General features: G+C 40.0%; 1 protein-coding gene across 1 annotated transcript in view; it reads right to left on the bottom strand.

The window, feature by feature from the left end:
• GADL1 (glutamate decarboxylase like 1) overlaps positions 1-27546 on the bottom strand; it is a 104722-nt gene that overhangs the window by 10321 nt on the left and 66855 nt on the right. Inside the window, exons 14-16 of the mRNA XM_048510783.1 lie at positions 24848-25047; positions 19687-19738; positions 15226-15315 (exon numbers count right to left, since the gene is read on the bottom strand). Of these exons, the coding sequence (XP_048366740.1) occupies positions 15226-15315; positions 19687-19738; positions 24848-25047 (342 nt within the window). The remainder of the gene's footprint in view (positions 1-15225; positions 15316-19686; positions 19739-24847; positions 25048-27546) is intronic.

Here is a 27546-nt window from a genome sequence, read left to right as displayed (position 1 = left end):
GCAACATCTGGCAGAGAATACATGTGTAGCATCTTCCTGATTTCTATTACTGTAACAATTAAAAGAGTCACAATGATGTGTTCACTCTTCTGTTTTAGGTAGAGATAAAGGGAAGCATTAATGTTTAGGCAAATCTTAACAGCAAAGTATATAGTTTAGTGTGAATTGATTGCAGTGACCTTCAGAGAAATTGTAGGATACTCAAGGCTAAGTATAAAAAAACCAGCAAAATACTAACTGGCCATGTGAACTCATTAATGAGCTGTAAAGGGACCCTTTAAAAAAAAAAAGCCCATCACATGTTAATCTCTTTTGTAGGAGGAGCAAATATCACATTCCTCTTCAGTTCTGTTTGCATGCATTAGCAAAAGGTTCTGTAATAAAGTTTATAGGAATTCACACACAGCAAAGAAGCTGGATTTTTATACCCCACAAAACTATAGGATTCAAAGCTCCCCGAATATGGTGAATTTCCAAATGTGAGTCTGGAGTTGATTTCCATAGTAACCAGGATAGGACCAAGATTCCTATATAGTGTCTTGTGTTCCAGTCACATGCAAGTTCCTTAATTGTCTTGTATGTCTTGATTAAGATAGCAACTGCAATGAGGATGGAAAAGGAGGTTCAACTTTTCCCTGGTGCTATTTTCCTCACCTTGAGGGGGACATTATTTTGGCCACATATTTTGAGTACCCCTGTGAAATGTCATGAGCTTCTGGAAAAGTAATGTGGGTTTTTCCCATTTGAGGGGAGCTAAATCCCTTCTTCAAGCATCTTGCAGCTGCAATCCGAATTGGTCAATGTGCATATAGAAACAGAGGGGCTTGGGTGTGATTGTTACACAGGATGTGGGCTTTGGACCCCACCTGGGTATTTCATAATTTGGAAACCTGCCCTATTGGAGCTCCATTGTCTGTGTGATATTATTTGGAATTCGGAAGGATTTTTTTGTTTTGTATTGATCAGGATTCTATCAGTTGTGTGATATGCTTCTCAATACACAACTGTTCACATTATTCTGACCTTATTGGGTTCTCCTTTGTTCTAAGTTTCTTGAACACATTGAGATGTCCCCTTCCTTTTCTTGACAGATATCACAGCAAGGACAGCACTTTTCTAATTTTTCCTGCCCAATCATTTTTTTCTCCAGGATTCTTTCTATAACTAGTTATTATATCTTGTCCAGTATTTTCAAGGGCTGACTTATAGAATACAACTGTCTCAAGGAAGGAGCTCTTCAAAAATCCCCATACTGTAACTGTTTCTCACAACAAATGTAGCATGAGTCACTACACACACAGAGTTTCCATGTCTCAAGATGTTCTTGGTAGTAGCATAAAAATTCTCCACACAGAAGAATGATTCATGCAGCAAGGCATGCTTCACATGGAGGTATTTGGAGGCTATTTCAAGCAGACTGAAAAAGTCTGCAAAAGCAAGAGGATTGGTAGCCCTAGATCATTCTGTGGACAGCAGAATTTCCAACATGACTTCCCCCAAAAATGTCCTCCTTGGGAATCCCCTGTTCTCTAAAAGTATTTTTGCATTTTGAACTACAGTGGGAGGAGAAAGAAGGAAACATGCTGTCTGCAAAAATGTTCTGGTTGATACCAGTCACTACATGTAGACCAGCCCTCAGATTCCCTTTGGGTATCCAAATGTTAAAATGTTATAAACTTATAAACTTGTCTTTCAGATGATGCCCTGGCTGCGGCATTTGCTATCATGCCTTGAAATAATTCTATCCAGAGTTGTTAAGTATGGGATCTAGTAAGAGTACGGATTGTTTGTTATACATGTAGAGTTCATAAGACTGCTTTATGAAGTGGCTCAAGTCACACATGGATGTGGAAAACTTGTGGAAGAAACAATCAATAGTTTCCTAGGACAAACCTATGTCAGGTTCCAAATTCCATTTAGAATTACTTAATGATTGTCCCTGGATCTGTTATGAGGATAATTCTGATACATTGTTTTCACATGTACATCTTAAGAAGTCATCCTGCAAAGACGAAGCATTATGTTGGAAACTGTCCCTCAAACCACAAGACCATTTTCATGAAGTATTCTTTTTTTAAAAAAAAAAAAACCCTAAAAAGCAAAAGCCGTTCACCAGATGGAATTCTAAGTCACTTTATGGCTGTATTGCCAATAAACAATTTTATTAAATGCAGTTATATGGTTCTCATTAAATATTTTACAGCTATTCCTATAAAATTTTTACAATTAATGCTGCCCTAAAACTACAAGAGTGGCATCCTTTGTTATGTGTGAGTATCCTAATCCAAATATTATAATTAAAAACTGAGAAAGCAATAAGGGTTTGCTGCTGATTAATTGTTCATATTTTAAGCAGAATTAAGAATTTACCATGTAGCATATTAACTTACAGACTTGAATCCTAATGCAGAAGGACACTTTTTATTTTTACTGCTTTCAGCAGATGACTTTGAAGGTGAAAGACAGAGACACAGAAAAAGCCAGTATGAAAGCTGGCCTGAACATTTTGATTTAAACAGCGCTATTATTGGTACCCTATGAAATGAGACACAGAGATGTCATACATCCAGAGTACAAGTTGAGTTTGGGATAGTCTTTTTCATGTAATTGCTTTATAGAAAAAATTCAAATCATAAGCATGTATACACAAAGCAAACTGCAACCTAAGTATATACAGTGGAACCTCAGTTTTTGTTGGTAATCCATCCGAAAACAATCGGCGAAATCCGAAACGGACAAAAACCGAGGCAATTATTTCCGTAGGAAAGTTCCATAAGAAATTAGCAGCGAGGTCCGCGAGGCACAGCAACAAAAGTGGCGAAATCTGATGAAATCCAAGGCAACCAACAAAAACTGAGACAAAATGTTCATGGAAAAAATCGACGGAAACCAAAACTGACAATAACCGCAGTCAACGAAAACTGAGGTTCCACTGTATAACTAAGAAACATATACCACAGATGCATTCTGAACTCGCAACTGAGTTCCATTCTAACCAGAAGTAGTGTTTAGAAGCTAATATGTGAACACAATTTGCACACAGGCAGTTGTATCACACCTGCTCTTCACATACAGCTTTTTACTGAGCTGACAGTATTTTTGAAATATTGCTATACAAAGCCAATTCCAAACTCTTTTTCCTGCTATGCATAAAGTTTCTTCAACGTGGCACATTTCAATGAGCTGGCAGCAGCATAATCGTCTTAAAATAGGGGACATCATATAAGGTAGCAGAAACTTCTGTCAGTCAACTCTACCTCTATACATGGGTCATCAGTGTCAGATCTCATCCATCTAACTCTGGCCCTTAAAGTTTTAAAAGTTCTGTTTAGTTTATTTGAAATTGTAACTGTACCTCATGGGGATTTTATGAGGATAACATTGAAGAAAGGAGAACTATATACAATTCGAAGGTCTTTGGCGTAAATGTAGAATGAACACAAAACAGGCAGAACCTCCAGCCTATACTGTGTTCCCAAATGGTTCCATCCATACATGATGCAGTTAAAATCAGGCAACAGCAACTACAGTTTCTCTGATGTCTATCTAGTACACTGCAAAGCACGGAAGAGGCAGTACTACATTAAAATGGCATTAAAAGTCACACTGAACTTATTTGTGGAACATTAATGGGAGCTGGTGAGATGCAGAAGACATAAGAAATTTGTAGTAAATTTAAGCACAAATTATTTGTGATAATAGTATCAAAGCTACGGGTGCAGACATTTGCTAGCAAGACTTCTTTTTGCTGGTACCAATCCTTTTTTCTGTAATTACCATGTTCCATACAATCTCTTGACAAATCTGACTGTTGATAGACTGAATGATTGGGAAAATAATCAGTAGCTATGCTTGAAAGATGCCTGTTGATTTTTTTGAACAATCAAAAGGAGAAGAAGGTAGGCAACTGAACTAAACACTAACAGCTTCAAATGCCAATTAGAAGAAGTTCATTCATAAGATTTATTGACCTGATATCCTAGAGGCCAATATTTATTCAAAGAGCTATAAATCTATGTGTTTGGCTGTGTAACAGATGTTAATCCATCTATTATTTAATGCATTCAATTAACACTAATTAAATTCAATGCAGATGTGAACCATGTGCCAATATTCATTACCAGAACATGGAGAATAATGACTGTATATTTAATAATTAAATCTAATAATATTCAATAAATCATCTTAGTGGAATGTATTTTTACCACAGCTTGAGTTCTGCAATTTATTTACTTTAAGGTGTATATTGAGCTTTTCCTTGAATTTTCCCAATTGACAAAACTTCCACTGGTTCATTTTTATTACTATGACAGTGAGTTAGCAACTGAAATTGAAACATGAAAAGCTCAAGATATGGGCAGTCAGATCCACAGCACACTTTGTCTGATGTTTACCCTGTTATAAGAGTAGACTTGGACATGTTTGCCAGTCATCGACTGCAACACATGAAAATGAGGAAAGAAAATTATGAGTATTAGAACTTTGGGTCACGCCTTGCATGGCTGAAGCAGCCATTACTGACTGAATGTAGTGGACAGAGATTCATATCATCTGGGACACTGAGGCATGGTTTGTTGTCAGAGGGGGTTTCTTCAGCTCACTTGCTCCTCTCTTCTCCGTGTGTAGCTCAATAACAAAATAATTCCGCTTGAGACTTCAAGATGAAGCAATATCCCAGATCACAAACTAAAATTTGCTCCCTTCTGATAAACCAGGGTTTACTTCTCCCTTCTGATAAACCAGGGTTTACAAGTTTACTTGCTTCAGTTTGTGGTCTGCCACCAGTTGTGATCAACACATATCCATGTCAAACTATTCGAGGCCAACCAGCATTGTTATTTTTGTAAAATGTGCAGTGTCCATTTTGACAACTATACATGAGTTTGTACAGGCAAGTTTTCAAGGTGGTAACAAGCAGTAGCTCCAGGTTAAGTTACTGCTTATTTCCCAGGGTGTTTTAATCTGCTTGAAAGACACTGTGAGCAGTTTAGGAGTCATTTTAAGATTTTTATGTACTGAATTTCATAAAGCGACAAATCACTTGGAGGGAACTAAAAACCAGAATATACTTATTTTAATAAATACAGTGAAACTGCTTCTTTTCTCCTGGGCATAAATTATTAGGTAGAATAATATCATGCAGATTATCTTGCTAGATTCTAGAGATAGTCACTATTTTTACTCAGCTAGGGGACAAACCAAATATTCTCGAATTAAGTAGAAGAGTCAACAATATAGTGGTGAATTACTGATTTTTAGGGTCAGAACCTGTCGAACTGCACTACTGACTCAAAGTCCCCTTCCTTGAGTTACCCATGCTGGCAACCATGAATGTCTGCAGCTTATTTATTAACTTGCTGAAAAATGTATATCCTGCCATAATGTTTAACCTATGCATGTGTTAAGCAGAATGCTAGACACAAATCACACTTTTTCTCACTTTGAAAGTGCTTTATGTATAGGAAATGTGCCATCTTTGATGGTTTTCAATTCAATGCAGCTCATTCAACACATGCAAAGTTTATATTTCTAGCAGGAAACCCTTTCACTTTCTCCAACTGATTGTCTAGCTGTTTATCTCAGCTTTATTATGCTCAATTTCCCTGGCAAAGTAGAAACACTTTTAACACACCAACTACTTCTTGTTAACATTACCGATTGAAAATGTATTTTGTTCTAATAGCATTCCAAATGTCAAAAGAAAATGTTCTGGAACCTTTATGAGCTCTTGTGAAGTATTTTAAAAACCATCTTTATTTTTCATTCTTTGAATCAGCTCTTTAACATCTGTTCTAGTACAAACTTTCCCTTCTCCTGGGCTAGGTTGCTGCACAAAAGACAAAACAGTTCTTTTCACAGATGCTGCACTATTCCAAACTGATCAAAGGAACTTTGTGTAGCTGAGAAGTGCTCTCATATCTAACCGCACCCTCCCTCTGACCACCAGTATTTCATACCTCTGCTTTCTGCTCCTACCATTTCCTTTGTCCTCCCCAGTTCTGTCAGTTTGCACCCCTTCATTTTTACGCTTCTAGTGATCTATGATGCATATGTGGGGAGACCTTAAATTTGGGGTCAAGTTGCTTTTGCCACCACTACCAACTTCATCCAGATTTTGTAAAGCTTTCTCCTTCCTAATATCTTCAAACACTGGCTTAGATAGAACAGGGCAAAAATGCAAACCAAATTGACCAGAAGCTGCACGTGATTTCAAAATTAGAGTTTGGGCGCAGGGCTACAGATTAGAATTTTGTCATTAATCAAATTCCGTTCCACAGCTATGAGCCATTTTATGGTTGGCTTCTCACAATCGGGAGAGAAACGTTCCCTGAATACCACAAAAATAAATAACACGATAATTGTAGTACAACTCAACAGTTCAGGATCTCTCAAAACCTTCCCTTTCTATCTAATACCCAAACAAGATTAATCTTTCTGTGGTGGAAAGAAGTTTAAATGCTTGGCAAAGTAACCAGTATCATATGTTTTTAGTTTCAGTTGTGTCAGTGGTGACGGCGGGGAGGAGAGGAATACTGTTTAGGTTGCTTTTGATCTCCATCTAGTGAGTGAATCAAAGAACTGCACAAATTTTGGCAAGTCTTTTCATAACTTAACTAGAACAGGATTTATATTGCTTTTAAATATCTTCAAATAGACCCCTAGAAAGACTGTGTGTTGTGACAGTTCAGCACAACAGAAGTTTTCAAATATCGGATACAATTAGATAGGTGAGATTTCTGGGGGTATTTCTTTTTTTAACTACACATGGTTCAGTTAAAATTACATTAAAAATGTCAGGTAAATCAAAATGTCTAAATTTGACTGTAGCTTCTGATAAGTGTACAACCTTCAGAATTTCTCAAAATCCTTACTAATGCAAAAAGGTGCACGGTTCCTTACTGAAGGAGAGAAACAACCAACCTTTCCATAATTGTTTTGCTTTGGGACATTTTTTCAGCTGGAGTTGAAAAAAAGCTATGTTGGCAAGAGTTAGTTACAACAACTGAAACAGGCATACTCATTCCTTCCCTGAAATTTAGAATACTTGCTCAAGAAAAGATCGATTTTACAAACACACTACCATCCCTTTCCTCCTCAAAAATTTGGCAACACATGCTTCCCAGTGGCAAAACTTAGATGGGTTTTGAAAAGGCTACTGTCTCTTGAAAAGATGTCCTCCTTACATGTCTTAACCTATACAGTTCACTTATCTCTCTGCTTCACCTAACTCACAGTGATTAAGAGGATAAAATGGGGTTCAGAAAGCAGGATATGACATGCTGAGCTCCTAGCAGAAGTGTGTGACAAAACATTAATAAATAATTTTTTAAAAATATGGGACACACACAGTTGCAGAAACATATAAAACCTTCATTAGGTAACTTGGAGGAAATTTCAAACAGAATGCTAATGACTGTATGGGGAACAGACTATTGTGAAAATATGTTGCGAGACAACTTAAGTATTCAGAGTCCTTCCCTCCAGTGATGTTAGATTTTAGAATTAACACTTTTCCTTCTGTCAGTGGAATATCTCTCATATTTTGCAAATGTTAGCATCACTGTTCTAGGAATGTCCTTTCATCGGAAGAAGCAATGCTCAGACTGGTGACTCACACAGAGAAGCAAGCATCTTTCTCTCACGGTGGGCAACTTTGCTGCACCAGAACATCAAGAGTGTCTGAATGATCCAACCACTCTGAATAAAAAAATCACACCAAATTTATCCACACCCACAAAAGGGTAGGAGGCAAAGCAAGTACGCAGACTCATACAGAGGTACAACAGGCAGACTACTCCATGACTGCATTCTTTGGGCTCACTGGGTTCTGCAGTCACAATAGTTCTCTCATGACACACTAGTTCTTCATTCTACAGAGCTTGTAAATTACTGCCCTGATTATTACTAACATAGTCTGTGCATCTTTGAAAAAAAATTTTCCATCTTGCCTCTATATCTCACTAATTAAAAAAAAACTTTCTAGCATAGAATACTTACTCCTCAATATAATCCTATCAAATTTACTGACATCCTGGACAGGCTTGCTTTCTTGCACACTGGAAACTACCAATTTTTGAAGGATAGATTTATCCTTATCAACCAGTATCTCTAAGGAATGCATTGATCCCAATCTTTACGAGCAGAACTATCTATTTTCCTGATAACTTGCTTTCAAGAAACTCTACCATCCATTTGTATCCTGTCACTGAAATTCTAAGCACTTTTACTAGGAAGCAAGTTCAAAGAAACACAAAGTATAAAATATTTGACTTCAAGATTTGTAAATCTTTAAAGGAAATGTAATCCTCCGGATAAAAAGTTCTCCTTTAAAAAAAAAGAGAGAGAGAGAGAGAGAGAGAGAGAGAGAGAGAGAGAGAGAGAGAGAGAGCAGATTTAGTCTGCAGGAGGACAAGACACAATCCAATCAAAAATGAAAAAAAATTCCCTAGGAGCATGTTAGCTCCTTTAAAAAATAAACCAGCCTATTAATACAGCACGAAAAAATATGCTGATGTTCTTAATTTTAAAAAAAGGATCTGGCAGTTTTGTTCCCAAAGATGCAGATTTGCATGATTGCACCTAGAAGATATTAACAATGGTACACTAATTAAAAGCTGAAATATATTTCCATTGCACTGGTGCCCCCCAATGGTACATTTTTTCACTGCCTGCCAAGTACGGTAGTGAAAGGTTAGGAGAAAGAAGTCTAGCGTATGCCTGCTTGCAAGATTCACCAGATTACTGCACACATTATACACGTCCTGTGTATTCTGCAGTATCAGGGTTCCGAGACTAAGGCTACCTTCTAATTTTCCAGGTTACTTCCATCATCCTTCTATGCATTTTGCTTAAAGGTCTGGATGTTTAAAGCCCAGGCTCATTTCAAGGTATTGGCTATCACATACAAAGCCCTTCATGACCTTGGCACCTCTTATTTGGAGGACTGCCTCTCTTCCTACGCTCTGCTACAACAACTTCATTCAGGTCATCAGGCGCTTCCACAGGTGCCAACTGGTAAATGGGCAAAATCAACAACTACCCATATGGGCGCTTTATCCATTGTGGCCCCTGCCTAGTAGAATGGGCTGCCTGAGGAAGTCAGGAAAATTCCCACTCTCCTGATGCAAAATTTAAATACTGTTCCCCCCACCCCTCCCCCCCAAGATTTCCAATATTTTTCAACTCCATTATTCCCTATGGGGAATCTTTTCAGGATGGTGTTTTTAATGGTACTGGCACAAAAATGTCAGGGAGCTGCCAATTTGTGTCTTTAAAATAATATCCACATTTCAATTGAACCAGGGGTTTAATTTTATGGGTCCCTGAACAAGGTGCCCCCAGCTGTCCTCAATTGTTTCCTGTGGAAGAAAAAGGTCACAAAACCTGGGAATCTCCTCCCATAGGAACACCATTGAAACTATTGCTAAGTCCAACTAATGTAACAACTAAGAATCTAAAACTATATAACACCTAAGAATCTAAAACTTTGTAAAGCACAAGAATCTCAACAAAAGCTGGAAATCTCAATATAAAATGCAAGAGTCCTGAAAAATGGCTAACTTGACACAAACCAACTCCAGCAAAGAACAAACTTGTAAAAAATAACAAAATATGTGCAAATGAGAGGACCCTATTGAAAGCAGCCAGGGAGATAGGACATTTTGAAAGCCTGCAAATGCCAGCTCCTGAAATTCCTAATTAATCCTGAATATTACTGGGAGATTTCGGAACCCATTTCTGGGGCATCCTAAAGAAATCCCAGATATATTTGAAGGAGCTGAATATATCTGAAAATACTGATAAAGTATTTTCCAGATTTATTTTCAGTTCCATTTTACGTGAATTCAGTTCATGTGGACAGAAAGCCTGATAGTTGCATGTTTGGGAGCACAAAGTATGCAATCACCATATTGAGCTAATTGGGCGACTGTGGGTTCTCTATATACATACACCTTACAATCACATGAACCAGAACTCTGAAAAATCAGGGTGAACGTTTCATGTGAATCAAAGCTGTACCCATGTAGAAAATCCAAGAGCAGTTCAATTCACACAATTTGGCAACTGAACAAATCATGCTCCTGTAGGGCTGCCAACTTTGATTTGGAAAATTCCAGGAGATTTGGAGCTGAAGCCGGGGAAAAGCGGGGTCTGGGAAATTGACCTTCCAAAGCAACCATTTTCTCCAAAGGAACTGGTCTCTGTAATCTGGAGAATGGTTCTGTAGTCTCCAGACCCTACCTGGAGGCTAGCAATTCTGTACTCTTTACATACATTTGTTTGGTCATATGGCACTTGAATGGAATGCAGCATAATGTCTACAGAAGGCATATTGTAATGCAGGCCAATTATGTATGGAACACTTACCGTGGGACTCTTTGCCATGCAGTGGAGTTGTAGTGGGGTCTCCTCACGTTTTCTGTTTACATGTGAGGAGGCACCTCCCTGCCTGGTGTGCAGTTTATCTGCTGAACTCTCCCAGGTCTCTCCTTTTCCTGGTTCTCTTAACTCTGCTCCTCACCGGACTCTTAAAGGATAGATCTCAACATACTCAGTAGTCTCAAGACTGCTGGCTTTGGTAAATTACTGTTATATCAACATTGTATGTTGTTGTTATAGCTTTATTGATATTGTAGCCCCATTCCAAAAATAATTCCCCAAATGAAAGAGGCAAATAAGAATAACACAGGGTTTTTTTGTTTTTTTCTTCCCTACAAAGCAGGGGAAAAGGTTGCTCTTTGCCTGCTCTCACAAACAGTGGAGATTATGGGATCTGCCATGCAGTAAGTGTGTGTGTGGGGGGGGGGGTTGGGGGGGGGGAGAGGAGTCCCTACAGAAGCTCTTCTTCAAAGAGAATCTACCTTCAGTGTGAAGCAGAGCACCCTTCAGTACGGTGCTGAGCGCCAGCCGCAGAGTCACCACAGACTTGGAAATTTATAGGAAAAACCAACAACGTACTTACTGTTAAAGCTTTTTAAACCCACAGATACCAACAGATGAATTTAATACGTATTATTCATTCATGAGACTGTGACTTTGACCACCACAAACAATCAAGCAGCTTCATGAAATATTTAAAACAGCTCCCTGCACAAGAGGAAGACAAGATTATATTTCACATCTCTAACCTAATCCAATTGTACTCTAATAAGGTTAAAACAAATTCAAGACTCAAGACCTTAAGCCTAGGATAAGGCAGATAAACCTTCTGTTTCTTTCTTACATGACTTCAGCTCACAGGCTAATAAAAAGTGTCTATCTGTTCAAAATAAAGGATCGTTGTTTTAAATAGCAAAATAAAACCATAATTTTCAAAGACCTTCCACATAGCCATTTTTAATTTTCACCGATAAGATTGTCCCTTCTGAGCCAAAGGGTGAAACAGATAGGTAGCCTGACATCAAGGCTGGACCCAGATCTCACTGAGATACCCCTACCCAAATGCACTTTGTTATTATATTACAATTATCTCTATGTTAAATTGCTGTAAACTTTGGGGGCCAACCCCGTATACTTAATACTATTATATCATACTTCATTAAATAAGTTAAGCACTGGGTTAATTTCCTTTTCCTCCTTTGCACATGGTCAGTTGTAAATGAGGTGAGCATGTCAGCTGACTTGTGTCCCACCATACCTAGCAGCAAACTCATAGGCAAGCATATTTTTATTATCCTTCTCCCACTGTTCTGACTGTAAGCAGGAAGAGGTCATGAACTTGTCTTCTCCCACCACCCTACATCTCAAAACCCAACTTCCTTGGATTGGAAGCTTCTGTTTCCATATAGCACACTGGCAGTAGACAGTGCCACCAAGCTGCAGCCAGCCTATGCCAACCTGTAGGATTTTCAAGGCAAGAGATGAGCAGAACTTGTTTGCCACTGCCTGCTGCTATATAGGAGCCCTGGACTTCCTTGGTGGTCTTCCATCCTAATCAGGGCTGACCGTGATGAGTTTCTGAGATCTGACAAGATTGGGCTAGCATGGACTATCTAGGGTCGATTCTGCACTTGGGTTATCGACCTAAGTTTGAGCTGCGTTCGACCTAAGTGCTCCGCACAACCACTGGGATCGACGTGGTTTTGTACCAGGTTCGCCCCGTGTAGCAGTCAAATTTCCGACTCCAGTTGGGAACTACTACTTTTTGAGGGAACCACGCTCGAACTCAGCTCGATTCCAGTAAAGTGCGGAATCTCTGGTGCCAGGAGTCCCCCATTCAGCCAATCACAGGAGTCCCCCATTCAGCCAATCACAATTCAGCTGAGTGTTTCGGGCATGCGTACAGCTGGAGAACCGCCACGGCGAAAATCGCGCCTAATTTTTTCCCCCTCTTCTTTCTTGCATAGCTCAACTATGCCTGCTGTTGCCCTAGCACAGGGGTCGGCAACCTTTACCACCCAAAGAGCCATTTAGACCCATTTTCCACACCATCGAAGATCTACCAAGCCAAAGAGGTGGCTCCGCACAGAGCCGGCTCTGGTTCGGCCCCTCCACTCAGCTTTCCTTCCAGCACTGCTCTGGGAGGCTGGAGGGACATGCCCACGCTACCCTCCAACCTCCAGGCCACGTGGAGCTGCAGTATAAAGCTGAAAGAGCCACATGCGGCTCCAGAGCCACAGGCTGCAGACCCCTGCCCTATAACCTAGCAGCATAACAAAATGGTGATTGTGGCAGCTACCCAAATAACAGCAGATCAGAACATCTACTCATTGTGCCATGTACACTACTGACATGACAAGCATACACTAAATGGTAAGAGTTTCATGTGCATGATTTGATCTCTTTGTGAATGGGTTTATGCTTCATTCTATAATAACTTGATAACACAACATGACTTGAGGAAAGTAATCTTTAAATTCTAACCCTAGTTTCACAATGAAGGACACATGGTATATACATCTTTATAATCCTCAAAGTTTTCTTTTTGTTAATTCCATTTAATTATAAGATTGCCAAGTGAAAAGAGCAACAAATACCAACGAGGGCATGTACAGAACTAGCAAAAGTAGAGTGGCAAACTTTTAATTTGGCAAACTGGGTTTGATTCCCCACTCCTCCACATGAAGCCTGTTTGATGACATTGGCCCAGACAGTTTTCTCAGAACTCTCCCAATCCCACACCTCCCTCACAAGTTGTCTGTTGTGGGGGCTGAGAGGGGAAGGTGATTGTAAGCTGCTGTGAGACTTGCTAAAGGCAGAGAAAAACCAAGTCTTCTTCCCTGTCCCTCCCCCCATATATACTCTCTTACAGATGCAAAATCTTACTTATTAAATATCCCCTATCTAGCAAAGGGATTCACATTCATCTAACTGCTCACAGGTAATGGCAATTGACATACACCCTTAAGGACAAGAACTAACTGCATGTGTACGTCACATTCACCAGCAACCCCCCCCCCCCCCCACACACACACACACCTTTGTTTAGCAGGACAAGCAAAAAACAATTGGCACACCGAACTAGAGCGAATGAGTTAGTGTCCTTCAAAGGCTTAACATCTTAAAGCTCTCCAGGGAATGAACTCTCCTGGAATAATGTGCTAATAGACTGTTGGACTGCAAATCAAGCAATAGCAACCCAAATGGATTGCCAGTTCTGTCCATCAAATTCTACTGATTTCTCTTACCCTCAAGTGATGTCAGGGAGGGGAAGAGAAGAAATAGGAATGTCCTCACTGACCATGGTATTTCTAACTGTCCTGCCCCCTACAGAGCTAGTGTAACAAATTATGATTTATATCCGAGCAATGCAGCTTGCATTGCTGCACAGAGCCTGACTGCCGGTTGTTTCGTATATATAGCCGTGTCCATTTAAACCCAGCCTGATCATCCTGACCTTCCTTCTGGATGCTCACAAAAGAATTGTCAAGGATTGAAATAAGAGGAAAGCATGAGGTCAGCTAGACACAAACAACCCTTAACAACTTAACTTTGGCAGGAGAATGGCTCCTAACAATCACAGACGGTCAGTATAAAACTGCAGCCGATCAGGATGAAGTAAAACCCTAACAGGGGAAGGCAGCCAGTCAGAGCCTTGGGGATCTGCTCCACTTTCCAGAAATGCTGGCTCCTTGCACTGCCACAAGAAATGCTAATTCTGTGTACGCTGCAGAACTAAACACTCTAGAAAGGTATTCTAATCCTGCAGTGCTGCCAACCAAAAAGGATGAAAAGAGCCTTTAGTTGCATAGCTGCTCCTTCAAGGAATAAAAGACGCACCGCCTCGTTTTGTGCTGGCTGCCTTAAAGCCCTCCTTCCAGTTGCTGCAAACCAGCCCCACCCCAACACCGAGATCACAAGATCAGGACACCAGATGTGCACATATTTACTTTTGCTGCTGTTTCTAGGGTTTATATCTAAGATTAGAATTGTAGGCGGAAGGGTGGCCCAAACAAGCAACTACGAGAACCACATGCAGTCTTTCCCCAGCCCTCTCTTTTTGTAGAGCTATTTATTCACCATTTCTACCATTTTTCTCAAAATGAAGTAATTATTAGACTTCTCCTTATCCCCAAATACTGGCTGTTTCCAACAGATTGGGAAAAGAGTCTATTGATAACAACCTCCTTCTGATTCTAATCCCCTTTATAGGTATGCTTAATGTCAGAAATATATTTTAAGCGCCCTTTTCACGTATATTATCCATTGATCATGCAAAGCAAGTCCCAAGGACAACGTTAAACATCTAAAAGCAGGTAATGAATGCTCTGTCTAGACAACAGCTACAGACAATGTTGTTCATCTTCCCTCAGTTCTGCCATCTGTTAGGAGCTTTGATAGAAAGCGGAAGGCTTGTATAATGCCTGCATATATTATATTAAGAGGAAAACTTAATTAGCCTTGTCTAAATTGAAATAGTAGTAAATGTTAAAATCCTCGGAATGCCTATCTTTGGATCAAAACAGCACTCTGATGATGGATTACTTTGGGAGTATATACAGCAGCAGTTTTCAGGAAGGCTCTAGTCTATTCCAATACACATAAAAGGGTGCATAAATCAGGATCCTAACCTGTTCCTCACCAGGATTGCCAAACTTATTTCCTCTGTCTGGCTCCAGTGCCTGTAAGAGCATGTGAGGAACCTACAGAAAAGTTTACCAGTCAATACACTGAATGCAGGGAAAGTGGCACTTACTGAATTTGGATTTGTCTTGCAGCTGCGGAAGGCACAGACGTCCTATCAGAAATAAATTGGCAACTCTATAATTACCATGCATTACTCACCTGATGGAGCTGCTCCCAGAATTCAGGTCCTTTCTCCATGTTTCTCAAGCGAGGCGGAATGTACCAAAAGCAAATATTTGCATATTCCGGCTAGAAAGGGAGGGGAAGAGATTGAGAAATTTTCAAGCCACAGTAAGAGAATCAGTCAGTCTACAGCTAAGAAAATTGTTATCAACTGAATTCAAATTGTGTCTCATTTATAGATGCACGAAGTTGCTGATGAATTTTCAGTCTTGTTTTAATATTGAAAATTCCATCTGTCGTTGTAAGTATGTGCCTACTATATAACTTCTGCGTTGCTTAACATGACACATTTAACTGCTTATGGTTGGTTTCATCTATTTCATATCTCTGCTTGTTTTCAGATTTCTGCAGACTCAACATTTTGCATTGCTAGATGTCCCATCCTGTTAATTGTATTGATTTATACTGTATAATCCACCTTGAATCTCAGTGAAAAAGTTAGACTATAAACAAAATAAATTTAAAAAAATAAAAGATATGAATCTTCCTGTGTACAATTTTTTTTACAGAGTGTGTAACAAATTAGCCATATGTGCAGTCAGAGAAAAGAAGGTGGCAAAATTCTCACAAAGAAGTGAGAAAAACATCTTGCACATTTAAATCCACAGACAAGGAAGGAGTGGTAAAATTCTCATGACATCTTGACAGGACATTATAGACGACTGTCACATTAGGTGGTTACCGACATGCTCTTGCAAGTTATCTCTTGGTAAAGGGCAATTTATATTCACCTGGTGTGAAGAAAATCCTTAATACTAGGCAATGCGATGGGTGATAAAAAGTGGCCATTTAAGCGCTGAAAGCAAAAACGTTTCCTTCTGCATTTACACCTTGTAGAATTTCCTATTTTATTTTAACACACTTATCACCCAATTGCTCAGAGCCAAAGAAGGGGGAAAGCACAAACAAAAAGACAACATGAAAAAGGACTGCTGTCCCAAAGCGGGTGAGTGGGGGGGATCAACGTACTTCACTTAATTTAGACTTTCCCACCTTTCTGCTTAGAATTCTGTGCTGTTGTGATAGGGTTTTATATTTAAAAAAATAGCCACAAATGAATTCAATATTGACATTGTCTTTTGTTAACAATGATACTTATAACACATATTCTCCCAAAATGTGCATTGTTCTTTTCTCAGACTTTCTGGTTAACCCCCACCCCCACTTTCACCAGCCAAAGGATCAAAGTGGGAAGTGAGGGTGGGAGTGAAAATAGCTACAGCACACTTATCATTTTCCCTCGTATGGGAATACTACCTCAATTACAGTTTTAATCTTCCTCCCAACTGGGCAGAAACTACCAGCTGTGCCAAATTCTTTCATGAAAGGGCACTCATACTATTCATAATATCATTTTCTGCCTCCCTTCAAAGAATGCCTTAAATACAGTTTAATCATCAAGGAGAATACAGTTGTCAGCAGGAAGAGATCAGCAAGTAAGCCACCTGCTGCTCCAAAACACATGAAGGTAAGCTTTTTTTTCTGGCAGAAGAAGGGCTGTATAGGTATAGATTTCTTTTTGTCAAAAGCAGCCCACTTGAATTCAGTTATTTTAGGGGCAAAGAAGGTAGTAGTATCTGCCCCACCACTCAGCGCAGCTGGTCATGGAGTCCTTTAAGCTTGGGTAACATTCCTTGTGTTGCAAACACTTTTGCCTCTTCACTCAAATCCAGTTCATACAATTGTCTTACTTTTTTGCTATCAGGTGGTTGTTTTTCTTTAACAGGACAGAAGCAACAATCATCTGATTGCGAGATTGTGTAGAACTAATATCATGTATTGCTGTCACTGGCTGCTCTTTCCTTCTCATTTCAATTTATTCCTTAGCAAGGGCAGCCAGACACTAGAGCAGGGGTAGGGAACCTGCGGTTCTCCAGATGTTCAGGAACTACAATTCCCATCAGCCCCTACCAGCATGGCCAATTGGCCATGCTGACAGAGGCTGATGGGAATTGTAGTTCCTGAACATCTGGAGAGCCGCAGGTTCCCTACCCCTGCACTAGAGGAAAGCTTCAAATAATCAAGCAATCAAATGACATTTGGGATACAGCAGCTGGAATATCCTTGGTCGCTATCACAAAGGGGCTGTGCAAAATTGGTCTTGTTTCCTTAGAATGCTTCCAGACATTTTTTTCTGAGAATAACAGCAAAGAATGAGAATAAAACAGGAAGTACTTAAAATAACTGCCATATTCAAATGCCATCACTGGTTCAGTACCTCAGTTAAGTATTCTTGATCTGGAATAGCAGAGAGAGCTGCAACTTGGGTATCTGAATTGTGGATTCCCAGAGTTCCAACCTTCAAAGTGCTGAGAACCCACAAACATTGTAGAACACAGATATCCTTAGCCCCTTCAAGTATTTTTTTTTTTTCTGAGATTCATAGAAACTTTCCTTTGAGTCTCTCAATCTTGAAAGGGCATTTTTCCATTCAAAAAAATTCAGATGCCCACAAAGTCATGTTTCAGATGTCCTCCGTAGTTTTCATAAACATCATGTAAATATAAATGGCATGCAAATATACAGCTGTGAGTCTTTCTATTTACACTTCATAAAGCTTGTTTTCTTCAACTATCCTTGATCCTCTCCATCTCATTTGCACTCATACACTGTCCTATCACACATTCCTGAGTCTTTTTTCATGTTTGTGCCCATGTCTGTTCTAATATAAAAACAGGTATGATTGTGCCACTTGAAACTGCAGAATCTTCACAGTTTACTTCGTACCTCTGTGTTCTGAGTGTCTGAAATGCCTAGCAACCTATTAATTTTAATTTAAAAGATCAGTCATTTGCCTTATATCCTCTAAAAACTCAAGCATTTCAATAGTTTGCCCAAAAAGTTCCAGATCGATATTTGTTCAGAATGTTTCCCTCAAAGCTGACAATTCTCACACGCATCCTGCATTAATAAATGAAGCCTTTTCCCCGACAGTATAGTTTGTATATCTGAACTTTTGTTGGGAAACGAAATGGGCAGGAAACTGTATTTATGTTATTTGTGCAAACACAGAATTTGGTCTGCCTTGGCATAGACTGAAATAAGGGGAGACACACAATTTTCATGTAAAGGCTTCATATTCAAACCTCAACAAATCTAGATAAAATGATGAACTGGCTGACCACCCAATACTAAACTAAGGCCCTTTCCGCACGGGCCATTTATGGTGCCCTGGGGACGGCAAAAACGCCGTCCCCAGGGAGCCATTCGCATAGGCGGCGCTGCTAAAACGCAGCAGCGCCGACCTGGCTCCCCTCCACCACCCCCAGGGTGGCGTCAGCGCATTCCTGGCGGCGCGGTGCGAACGGCACCGCCGGGAACACGCTGTTTCCCCCATCCCTCTCCCACTCACCTCGTCGCCTTCTTCGCTCTACAGGACTGCTGAGACCCTCCCTCGCTGTCCTCCGACCTCCAGCGTGGGCGGGTCTTAGGAGTTCGGCAGGGGGACGAAGGCAATGAGGTGAGTGGGAGAGGGACGGGGAAGAGGCGGCTCCGTGCGGAGCCGCCTCTCCCGCGCCAGCCTCACCAGGGGCCGCTCGCACCAGGGGCCACTCGCACCAGGGGCCGCTCGCACCAGGGGCCCCCACCCCACCACCACCAGAATTCCTGCCGGTGCAGGAGCGCCCTTTCCGCTGTGCGGAAAGGGCCTAAGTTACACACCAAAATGACTTTAATAGCCTTAGAAAAGTATAATTTTGTTTAGCATTGTACTGTAAATTGACTAATGTGTGGACTCATGGATCTCTCCAGAACAGGCAGATTTATATATCCATGATATTCCAACTGACTTACAGCAGAGTACATCCAGGCAAATTGGTTTATCCTCCTTAGCTGTTTCCATTGTTCTATGCACCAGATCCCCTAGGAACAGATTCCAACTTACACTTGCTTAACAATCCAAATCTTCTGTCCCTGGAAAAAGATGCCAGGTGAATCCTTCTGACCTGGCTCATGCAGATGGCTCTATAGATGCTTAGATGACATCCATAAAGAATTTGCTGAAGATTTTTACAGTGATTCTTGGGCTAGACTCCAAAGTATTCAGAGAAAATGTTCACTGGAAGCCCAAAGCTTTTTGCACTTTTTAAATTCTCATGAGAAGCTAAAGCATGTGAAAATATTTAAGGGTAAATACTAATCTGAAGGCAATTGCAAAACATTACAAAAACTGTCTGCCTAGTAAATGCTGTGATGTGACATCACCCCATGGTGTTTGCAGAGGGGACATATTGCAGTTTCCAACCCTAGCTGTGGCAAGAGAAGGGTAGCCTGTTTTTGTATCAAGTTATATAAAATATTAAGTGTTCTAAAGCTTTGCTTTTCAAAAGTCAAAGGGAGCAGGCTGTCTGCATTACATTGCTCTGAGTATTCATCTGCTCCAGTATGTTTGTTAAAATATGGGCACACAATATTGAGTTGCATTTGGCACCAACCTACCTCCAGAAGTAGCTGGAACCCTTCTCTCTTCTTAATTTCATCCACAAGATATCTGCAATCAAGCATAACAAAATCTGCAGTCATTCAAAATATGATGGAAGGATATGTGTTAAAATTGGGAAGAATATAAATAAGACAACATTAGCAGTGAGGAATAAAATAATAAAGAATGAACTAGAAACAGTAAAATAACATTGGTTCAAAGGCAGGATCCAAACCAAGATGTTACTAATTCCAGCTGTATCCTTCAGCTCCACAAAAGGTAATTCTGTCCAGAGCAAAGTCCCAAGGAGTCAGGAAGCCATGGTATCAGACACAAAGCTTGTCAAGGTCCAGAATGGTGAATCAGGGAACCACAGCAAGATACCAAGAAGCACACTTTACTAAGCTGAATAATGAAATTTAAAGGGCTAAAAATTTGAGGCCGGCAGGGTCCACTGACCAATGAAACCCATGCCTGGTGATATCAGACAATCACACAACCCTGACCATGTGACCTTAACGGTACAGATGAGACAGCAAGGTAGTTATTCTGCAGCCATAAACCTTTCCTTGCCACAATGACACAGCAATAATTTCATCAGCTTCATTACTTGGAATGTGGCGCCAAGAGTCTGTGGCCTTGATGGCCTAGGGCAGGGGTAGGGAACCTGCGGCTCTCCAGATGTTCAGGAACTACAATTCCCATCAGCCCCTACCAGCATGGCCAATTGGCCATGCTGACAGAGGCTGATGGGAATTGTAGTTCCTGAACATCTGGAGAGCCGCAGGTTCCCTACCCCTGGCCTAGGGAGTCATGCTTGGGACTATATTTTACTCTCAGCACCTGGCTCCTTATCAGTTCTACAGGTCAGAGCTCTGCTTCATTGCTTGCATACTGCACAACTGAATTCCATTTTATTATTTTATAGTTGACCTTAAGCCTAAACCATTATTTATAAGATCAAAGACTGTACAGTGAAATTGGCTGTTGTAGGTTTCCTTGGCTGTGTGGCTGTGGTCCGGTAGTTTTTGCTCCTAATGTTTTGCCCACATCTATGGCTGGCATCGTAAGAGTATCTTACCATCACATGCCTCTGAAGACCACATAACTTGGAAAACCCACAACATCCTGTTGATTCTGACCACAAAAGCCTTTGACAATACATTATATAGTGAAACTCAGTTGCTTGACAAAACCATCTATCAAGTTCTTCAACTTCACAGCGTTCTTTTTTTTTAAAAAAAAGTTAAGTCTCTAGAATGTTTCATTGCTGAGATACGTCTTTCTCCTTAAATCATGACAATGAAAGGGGATAGACTTTATTTTGTTTGTTTTTTTTAAATTGAAAGCTGGAAAGTCAGATGACATGCCAGGGGAGAGAGATCTGATGAAGCTCCCATTGGTGCACATGTGAAAGGGGTATCAAACAAATGTCAGCCAATGGCTTCTGGAAACGGTGTGCTATTAAAAGAAATGGAATTCTTTCTGATCCACTGTGCTATTGCTATTTGATCTGTCAGTCATGGCAGAATTCCTGTTTGCTACCCAGATTTGTGTTAGTTAAGGCTGCCTATAAAAGCACTGTAATATCAGGAAATACTGGGCATTCACCCATATAGAGGCAGTCCAGCTTTCTTGCCTTTGCAATGCACATGGTAGCTGTGAAAACCAGTGATTTGGATGCTTATTCACTGTCTGTCCGGACATATTTCAGTCAGACTGTATTTTTTTATTTTAAAAGATGCAGGTGTGAGCATTCAAAACGCATCTGCTTTTTATATAATGAAGAACAATGACCAAACAGATTCAACAGCTCCTGGGAGGGCGATGGTGACAGTTTCCTGACAGCACAGGTACCAGACAGTCAGTATCACGTTTTGCCTGCTTTTGCTATAATTGCCCAAAACAGTTTTTCCTGGTGCACTTCTACTTTTTTCAATGACTTTTGTGGTCTGGTCCATATTACATACCCTGAGCAGGAGTGGAGGTCAAGGAATGTACAAAAATAAGAGTATGAATTCAAAATGAAATTTGGTTCCTTTTCATGGGTCTGCACCAACATGTTCTGCCCATGTACACCATGCCTTGAAGGTTATGTGACATTTTGTTGAGACTGAATTTTGTCCAGGGATTTGTCCAGGGATTAAACAGAACACTAGAGAGTATTTATGTCAGAGCACCGGGAATTGCAAGCAAGTCTTGCGCCTGTGATTTCTTTCCATGCAATTAGATTGCCATGGTAAATTGTTGCCACGAGCACCAGCGTTCTTGGAAAGGATGAATGAGTCCCTGTAATAAAAGACCATCATTTCAGCTCTTGTAGAACACAGTGACGGATCTTAAAGTGAGGAGAGTTTGAAAATTCTTTATTCATTCCTCCTCAAAGCCCTGTATGTGGTAAGTCAGAATTATTCACATTTTACAGGCAGGGGAAAAAAAGATGAGAGGGTGAGATTATCCAAGAGTAATCTAAAAAGTACACACTGGAGATGCTGTGACATAAGGAATAAGGCAAACAGTGCCTTGGAACATTAGCTGAGCAAAAATTAAAAATATGATTGTGACAATGCCGGTGCAAAGCATACATAACATTTTCTAAGAGATCAGCTAAGCAGTCTGTTGCAATTATTTTCACATACTAAGTCTCTGCAAACAAGCATTGATTGAATGAATGAATGAATGAATGAATGAATGAATGAATGAATGAATGAATGAATGAATGAATGAATGAATGAATGAATGGATGGATGGGTGGATGGATGGATGGATGGATGGATGGATGGATGGATGGATGGATGGATGGATGGATGGATGGATGGATGGATGGATGGATGGATGGATGGATGGATGGATGGATGGATGGATGGATGGATGGAGATCAGTTTTAATAAGAAAGGAAAATGCAATATTCCCAGCAAGCAGGAAGCAGACAGATAAATGGTGAATGCACAACAGCTGAAGCAAAATGTAACCCAAGTACAACCTTTGCTTGGCAGTGGGAGAAAGTCTTGTCCTTAAGTTGTAAGGTCAGTAGGCTAACTCCAGAATACAGACGTGGCTATATTCAGGAATCTTGAAACATTATCTGTGCAGCATCAAAGTTAACCTTACTGTAACATATGAAAAAACATGCTGTACAGCTAGCCAAATACTTAACAAACCTGGATTATTGCCCAGAGAAACTGATGTCTCAGTTACAAAGTCAGGGTGCCTAATGCTCCAGCTAGCTAGAAGTAATGTGCTGAATATCACTGTTGGTCATTATCAGATGGAGGCATTTTTCCCCCTTTAGAAAACAGTGCCACTTTAACTTAGACACAAAACCAGCTGAATCTGAACACATCAAAGCGATGTATTGATTCCAAACAGGGTCATTAAACTGTATATTCTTAGCAAAGTGAACTTGGGAGAGTGACCTTGATGAGGAACAGTTCTTTTACTGAGAGCTGAATCAAATAAGTGCTGTATATACACAAAATAATAAAGTGGGCTCCCAACAGACCACCCATTTTACTCAGGGATTTCTAACCAGCTAATCATGACTGGGGTTTCTCTCAAGCACATTTGTTTCTAAAGATCTACTTTTCTCACAAAGTGGTGACATTCTTTCCAAGCTTGTTCTTTCAATGTAATCCTTACATATGCTTAAAGGAAGTCAAGTGTTCTTATCTGTGAAGGTTGCCATTTTAAATCCCATTTTAAAAGAGGAAATGTGCTGTGTGGTATGACCAATATTGTCTCTATCCCAACCTTCTGAAATCAGTAACGTGAACAAATAAATAGGGGGGGGGGGGGAGAAGTAACTTTTACTAACTTCCTTGGATGGAATAAGGTTGTTCAATAAACAGCTTGAGACTATGTACAAGTATAACACATAGGATTAGCTAGGCTCACATAGTTATACGTTTTCAGGAGACAATTCTGGAGTGCAGAGAAAAGCCACAATTTTATTCCCAAATCTGTAACCTTTCCACCAACATAGGATTCTTACAGTTTAAGTGTGAGCTTCTTCCAGAAACTCCAGCTCCTTGGCCAACCTTTCCTAGAAAACCAGGCTCTGAGACATACAAAGTCTCTAAATTTGGGATTATTCCATCCTATTCCTCTGGAGGCTCAACCACCATCTTGAATCTTATACTATTTTAACTGCTTGTATTCAAAGCCCAACTCTGAGGCAGGATCCTTCCAGTCTCACTTTCTGAAGGCTCAGACTCTTGTCTGGCATGAACTAACAGAATAACAGAATGTTCTCTTTCATTCCTTCCTTCCCTTCTGCATACTTTAGCCATCCAAGGGCCCTAAGCTGGTTGATAGTCATTCTGTACAAACTCTAAGAAGACATATAGAGGATTTGTGACTGAAAGAGAGAGGCAGGACATCTATCCATCCATCACATTATCTAAATAGGAACAACTCTGTTAACTTGTTAAATAGGGATTACTGAACGGAATGGCACCAGTGGAACAATCTAGGTGCTACAAAGGACAACTTCTGGAGACGCGCTGGCAGAAAGGATTTCCCCTGGCTCATTCTCCTATAGCTTCCTCCCTACTGTGCTCCCCAAAGAATGGTTCCTGGTAGCTGGAATAAAGTAAACTGCACTTGAAGGAGGGATTGACAAAAATTGTCCCCAAGTGTAAAAGGAAATACCCTAAAGTTTGAAGAAAAGAAAATTTTGGTAAAACTCTGTTGTCTCCTATATTGCAGTAATATAAATTTTTCACCACAGTGGTTTTAGAGGTTCATCTTGGTGAGATCTGGTTAGTTCAGACATTATCTGCTAAATCCCACATTTTATTCATTGAAGTTATCAACAGTAAGAACACTGTTCTGCTCGAAATAATGTGAAATTATCTGGCAGGTACAAGAAATCTGCTGACATATCGTAATTTCTTTAGAAACATCTTTCAGATATGTCAACAGAAAGCCATTGGATCCAAAATGAACAGATATATAACTTTCTTCCACATATGCTTGCATCTTGGGCAAATAGTGAAATGTGTCTACAATTTAATATTTCTTTTATCTTTCTTTAAAAATATTTGTATCTCCCACTTTTCTCCTGACCATCTCAGCAGAGTAATATTTATTATACAAACAAATAGTCATCAGTTATGTTGGTGTCATTTCGTGGTATTTAGGCATAGTATGACAACTTTCAGAATTAAAGGGAAGTACCTGGCCAGCGCAAGGGCTCTATTTACCCTCTCCTCCAAACCAGTTGTTCCCAGTGCTTTCCATGTCATCCAGAATTTGAAGGCATCTGCTCTTCGGCTACACTGGATTGATTTGTCACCTGTGTCATAGCTGACGTCATAGAACTTGTCTTGCTGAAAAAGGTAGGAAGCCTTGGCAGAGTAGCATCTCTTAAGCAAGCCCTGTTTTAGATACAACACAAAATAAAACGACTTTAGAAGTGTTCAGTATTTCCATTATCAGCAAAAAATGCATTGCTGACTTTTAGGAGTAACAACATACCCAGCAGTTGTATGTACACAGTTCTTAAAAGCCAGTATTACCAGAAGCCACAGTTTCAGAACAGCACACTTAGTTTTGGCTGAACAATAAGATCATCCACTCTGAAAACCAACCCAGGAGGAGATGGAAGGTTGAAAAACTGTATTTACTCAGTGGCTAGCATTTGTCTACTCTCATTAGGCGTGTAATTTCGTTTAATGCAGGAGACACAAAGTAAGTTAATTTTAATGCAGAGCATGCCTGTAGAACTGTTTTTCCAGCACATTTGATCTGTGCAAATTTGATGCATTTAAAAATGGGATTTTTGTTTGCCCTATAGGTGGAAGTACAAGACTAAGAATCTTGCTCTCTAGATGAGCCCAGTATGCAGCGCAGGGAAAATAGACAGATGATATGTTAAACTTGAATTGGGTTAGGGGAAAACCCCAACCCAATTTGTGATTAAAGTGTGACCAGCACTGAACTTCATAATAGTGTGTGCGAGTGAAGCAAACAGGCTCCCAAAAATACACAGAAAGAGAAGAGCATCACTCGTTCTTCTCAATGTGCTTTTTCAGGCAGAAAAAGGCTGGGGAAGGGGTTTTGTTCATTTTACTGACAGTTCCATGTGTCTTCTGGGCAGAATGTGTTTTCTAGATTCTGTTTACAAGCTTTACCAAAGTATCCTCTCTCTCAAACGCATGCACAAAATCCTCTCTTTTAAATAATTCTTATTTTACTGTCCAAAAAATTACTGAAAAGGATGAAAAAATTGGCAATGGAAAATAAGTACCCAAAAAGAAACAAAAGAAAAACTGGGTGAAGGAGATGGCAGCTTCTAGGAGTCTGAAGGCTAGCACACACTTACTGATCCTAGGTTTTTCAGAACTGGTGGGTTTATTAACAAAACGCTGCCAGTCCACCTGCCGAATTGAAGGTCCCCCGGTGCCCAACTCCTGGGAAGGCAACAGTTAAACTGTGCTAGCTCTTCAGACCAGTGACAACGTCCCTTTCAGTAATGTGTGGCAGGGAGCTTTTGAGAACTCAAAAGCACAATTTCTCCAGCCACAAAATCCTCTCAAAATCCTCTCTGTCACTTTGTCCATTTTTAAAGATAAATCAAACATGGCCCAAAGGAGGAGGAAAAGAAGGGTAACTTGGTGATGGGTAGGACTTTTTAGAAAAGGTCTTAAGAGAAGTCCTGATCTTTACTGGAAACACTTCCTCAGCATGCTCAGGAACGTCACTTCCCACCAGGAAATTAAGCATTTTCTTTTGACTCCCAATACAATTTTTACAGCACATGCAACTGAAATCTTGTCAGGAAGTGACACATCTGAAGGTACTCTAGTTGAGAATTCCACACAGTGTGTTCCAAAATGCATTCTTCCCCTTTTTTTAGAATAAGAATTTGTGTGTGGGTGAGAAACCAGGATTATTAAAAGCTACTGAAATGAACTCCATTCGAGTGAGGCCCGAATTCAGAACAAGCTGGCCATCGCTTGTAATGAAGTAAAGTATTCTGAAATTGCAGAGTTCATATTCCATATTCACCTTGTTAAAATTTTTAGTAGATTATTATTGAAGCAGTTTCTGGGTTACATTATATCTCCCCATCCAATAAAAGTCATTGGTTTCTTGAGTCAAACGCACAGTCACATTGGCAAGGTTATTCCACTGGCACAAACCCCACCAGGCAATGAAACATTTCGCTGTATTCATGTCCAGCTCTAAATGTTATCATATAGCTTGCACATTCCACATCATAAAAACACACATGAGAGCATCAACTTTGATCTCTTTTGAAAAGTCTTTGCATTTAAAACCAGATAGCAGAGAAACCACTTTATGACACAATAATTCCCTCACTCAGTGATTCATAGGCTTTTTTACTTCCAAAATTAATTCCATTGAAAATGCCATTATAAAACATCAGATTGGTGATGAGCACTGGAATATTAAACCAAAATGAATGTGTCTTGAAATGGATTTCAAGAACAGCAGTCATATGATACATGAGTAAAGAGAATTTTGAAAGAGTGTCAGGCAAAAGGTTACAATTCCGCAATCAAAACTAAGGCTGCTAGAGCGGAGAGGGTCAATGGTGTCAGGGAATGCAAAATCTATGGATTGCTAGCACCCACTATGCATTTTACTCAGTTTTTGTTGTTAGAATCCTGTCAATTTTCACTTTCTTTTAAGTTTCTAGACATTATGGCTATACATAATTATAGAAGATTTTTCCTAACGTCTGAAAATTCTGACATAGTTCCCCACACCACACAAGTAACATTTTCAAAATCCTTGACTTCTAATACCACCTAATGATTTCAACAGTTTTATTTAGCAATATCAATTTTTTGATCACCTAATGGTTCACTATGAGGTTGCTATAATTTCTAAATAAATTAAAATATGTA

The sequence above is a fragment of the Sphaerodactylus townsendi genome, linkage group LG11, assembly GCF_021028975.2.
Source record: "Sphaerodactylus townsendi isolate TG3544 linkage group LG11, MPM_Stown_v2.3, whole genome shotgun sequence".
In the NCBI taxonomy this organism is placed as follows: Eukaryota; Metazoa; Chordata; class Lepidosauria; order Squamata; family Sphaerodactylidae; genus Sphaerodactylus; species Sphaerodactylus townsendi.
The sequence above is the reverse complement of the archived record's forward strand: the minus strand, read 5'-3'. Positions and strand labels throughout refer to the sequence as shown.